Genomic DNA, 4290 nt, shown 5'->3' with positions numbered 1-4290 from the left:
TATACTAGTAGTAATAGCGTATAACCCACTCAGCCTTTCGATGACCTTTATGTTGTAACACACGTACGTAAAGCATATGGTATTGCTTTGTGCGTCATTAATAACTCATTGGCAACTCTAACGCGTGAGGTAGACGTGTTCTTGAAAGACGTCATTAAGCCACCGTCAGAAAATAAGAATTGAGCTCGCCCGGCATCCTCGACCTCGGGCTTTAAGTTTCAATAATTGGACGACCGTCGTCAGTATTCCGCCCGACTAATAAAAAGTTGGGCGTGCTTAATTCGGGCGAGGGTCGTGCTGGTGTCGATGAAAACTTGGACGGGCTCTAGCAATGTCGACGTTACAGTTCACGTTTTTGGCTCGTTGCCAGTTCGGGCATTTGAGGACATCTTGTAAAAGTCAAAGATTGGATCGTTGTTGTAAAATAGGACTTTTTAACGCCATATATAGTATAAATGATGGAAATGAGTTCTAACAGATTTTTTGAGACGCTTTTCTACCAAGGAAATCTGAACAAGATATGGGGCACCAAGGATATCTGGACAAGACTGGGGAAAACAAAGAAATCTGGAGACGACAGGGGTAAACCAAGGACATCTGGACGAGGCTGGGGAACCAAGGAAATTTGGACAAGTCAGGGGAACCAAGGAAATCTGGAGACGACAGTGAGAACCAAGGAAATCTGGACAAGACAGGGGTACCAAGGAAATCTGGAAACGGCAGGGGGTACCAAGGAAATCTGGACAAGACAGGGGCTACCAAGGAAATCTGGATACGACAGGGACAACCAAGGAAATCTGGACAAGACAGGGGTACCAATTAAGTATGGAGACGATAGGGGGAACCAAGGAAATCTGGAGACGACAGGGAGAACCAAGGAAATCTTGACAAGACGGGGTACCAAGGAAATCTGGAAACGACAGGGGGTACCAAGGAAATCTGGACAAGACAGGAGCTACCAAGGAAATCTGGATACGACAGGGACAACCAAGGAAATCTGGACAAAACAGGGGTACCAATTAAGTATGGAGACGACAGGGGGAACCATGGAAACCTGGACAAGACAGGGGGTACCAAGGAAATCTGGACAAGACAGGGGTACCAAGGAAATCTGGACAAGACAGGGGGTACCAAGGAAATCTGGACAAGACAGGGACAACCAAGTAAATCTGGAGACGATAGGGGGAACCAAGGAAATCTGGACAAAACAGGGGGTACCAAGAAAATCTGGGGACGACAGGGGGGAACCAGGGAAATCTGAAAACGACAGGGAGAACCAAGGAAATCTGGAGCCGACAGGGAGATAAAAAGAAATCTGAACACGACAGGGGTACTAAGAAAATTTGGACCGACGACAAGGGTACCAAGATTATCTGGGGACGACAGGGGAACCAAGAAAATTTTGAGACGACAGGGGTACTAAGGAAATCTGGATACGACAGGGGGCTAAAAATTAATATGAACACGACAGGGGTACCAAGAAAATCTGGAGGCGGCAGGGGTGCCAAGGAAATCGGTAGACGACAGGGGGTTAAAAAGAAATCTGGACATTACAGGGGGTACCAAGAAAATCTGGAGACGACAGATAAAAGGGTTAAAAGGGATTCTGGACACCACAAGAAGTTTGCGGAAAGGGCTGTTGCTGGGCTGTCTACTTGGCCTGTCTAGCTGGCCTGTGTACCTGGCATGTCTACCAGGCAGGCTACTCAGATCCCCCCATTGACATCGCCACATGCTGTTAGACACATATTCAGTTGCACCCTCTAGCAGAATGCATGCAAACTACACCCCGTTTACGGAGGCGGCATCTGGCTACTGTATTATTGCCTGTGTTGTTTGTGTCTTACTCTTAGCGTCTAGATATGCGTTATATGCAGTCGAAACAGCACAGTACTAGCGTATATGGTTGCCGATGTACTAGTAGAAATAGTATGTAAACTCAATGATAGGTCTAACGCGTGAGGTAGACGTGTTCTTGAAAGTTGTCATTAAGCCCCCGTCACAAAATAAGAATTGCGCTCGCTCGGCGTCCTCGACCTCGGGCTTTAAGTTTCAATAATCGGACGACCGTCGTCAGTATTCCGTCGTGCTTGATTTGGGCGAGCGTCGTTCTGTTGTCGATAAAAAAACTTGGACGGGCTCTAGCAATGTCGACGTTATAGTTCACTTTTTTGGCTCGTTGCCAGTTCGGGCATTTGAGAACATCTTGTAAAAGTCAAATATTGGATCGTTGTTGTAAAATAGGACTTTTTAACGCCATATATAGTATAAATGATGAGAATGAGTTTTAACAGATTTTTTTAGACGTTTTTTTTTCCGCATTTGAGTAGTAAATGGGATGTTATGAAACGTGTTCTTGTTGACCTTACGCAAAAGATCTGGTTTTCGTGTGATGGGAACGTTCGCAATAGCCTTGAGACGTCAGTTTGGTGTCAGTTTGAAGGAACATTTTATGTCAAATGTTGTGAACACGAGGAATCTAGTGAGTGGTTATCCCACAAGGCAAAAGTTGACTAAGCTTTGTTGAGTCACGGGTTGTGAACCCGAACAATCCTACTGTGTTGACTGATCTTGCAATATCGATAGCATCTTCTTTTTATTCTTCTGCTTGGATTAGAATCTGCTTTGGTTTGCAACGACAGCTGCGTTTGGAAGAACACTCTCTGATTTTTTTATCAACTAGGTGGGAAACGTTTTCTACGGATCTGGCAACAGGCCAACTTGATTATACGCGGAGACGACATCAGGAACCAAGGACATCTGGGCATGGAAGGGGGAACAAAGGAAATCTGGACAGGACAGGGGTTACAAAGGAAATCTGGACACGACAGGGGGTACCAAGGAAATATGGAGACGACAGGGGGAACCAAGTAAATCTGGACACGAAAGGGGGTACCAAGGGAATATGGACAAGACAGGGGGTACTAAGGAAATTTCGAGACGACATGGGGAACCAAGGAAATCTACCAGGACAGGAGGTACCAAGGAAATCTCGAGACGACGGGGGAACCGAGGAAATCTGGAGACGACAGAGGGATCAAGGAAATCTGGAGACGACAGTGACAGAAAAAACATGCAAGATGGGTTAGTCTGCTATAGGGGTTCAGTTGGCCAGAGTGGCCAATTGTACCCCTATAGCAGACTAACTCCTCTTGCATGTTTTTTCTGTCTATTTAGCCAATTTCTACACTTTCCAGCTGCCTCTGGAGCCGGGTAGAGGCTAGTAAAATAGGACGCCACATATGCTCCCGGCTACAAGACACACATATACAAGAGTGGTTTAGCCGTATTAGAAGTAATTCAAAATTGTCTTTTCTCAACAAATCAAAAAACCGTTATGAACAAGAAAAATATCTTGATGATATGAATAACGTTGAAATTCGTAAAGCGATAACTCAGTTAAGAATCAGTAGTCATAAGTTAAAAATAGAGACGGGCAAGTATTACAACATAGCCCCTGACCAAAGGTTTTGCCCATATTGTCCAATGGAAATTGAAGATGAATTTCACTTTGTCATGGAATGCTCTAGATATGATGTTTTACGTTATAAGTTATTCACATTTCTCAAAACAAGTACAAATTTTAAGAGTATCGATACTACCGACCGTTTTGAGTATATATTTAAATGCAACAATCCCCACAATACGAAAATAGGTAGATATCTTAACGACTGCTTTCACATTAGGAAAAAATACCGAAACTAATGATTAAACCAACTCGATCATAACTGTTACGCTATATCAAAATGTATGCTAGCCCTTATTGTATTGTATTATTAACTAGGATGTTCAGGTCTCATTCATGAGTTTTTTCGCCCCATAGGATTACATATTATAATACGTGTTTTACAAAGGCGCGTTCGTAATGAAGATATAGAAAATATGTCAATGTTTTTCGTTCCATGTTGAGAACATTTACTCTGGATAATGTAAAAAAATTGACAACATTTTCACTACATACAATCTCTTTTTATAGCAATTACAAACTGCACTTGGCTAAACACCCATAAAGCCACTTTCCAGCTGCAAGCTCATGACCGCATTACACACGATGCCCGGGCTGTGTACCTCCGACCTCGCGCGCGGCTGCCTGCTAATTTCTTCAGTTACAAACAAGCTTTCATCAGTTTGACGCTTGAGATCAGCTGGGCTAGCTAAAAGGAAATTTTCCCACCGATATAGACACACGTTCATGCAGCCGCTCATTTTTTGGGGCACGGACTCGGAGTAATACAGGAATGAGACCTTAAGTTTTATTCTATACTTCTACTTTGTATTATGTTTGTATTA

General features: G+C 43.6%; 1 protein-coding gene across 1 annotated transcript; it reads left to right on the top strand.

Annotated features, from left to right (window-relative positions):
• The first annotated feature begins 458 nt into the window (after positions 1-458).
• Positions 459-1307, top strand: LOC136438662 (uncharacterized). The gene has a single exon (XM_066433576.1). It carries the CDS (start codon positions 459-461, stop codon positions 1305-1307), a length of 849 nt encoding a protein of 282 aa, XP_066289673.1.
• The last annotated feature ends 2983 nt before the right edge of the window (positions 1308-4290 follow it).

The sequence above is a fragment of the Branchiostoma lanceolatum genome, chromosome 7, assembly GCF_035083965.1.
Source record: "Branchiostoma lanceolatum isolate klBraLanc5 chromosome 7, klBraLanc5.hap2, whole genome shotgun sequence".
Lineage (NCBI taxonomy): Eukaryota > Metazoa > Chordata > Leptocardii > Amphioxiformes > Branchiostomatidae > Branchiostoma > Branchiostoma lanceolatum.
The sequence above is the reverse complement of the archived record's forward strand: the minus strand, read 5'-3'. Positions and strand labels throughout refer to the sequence as shown.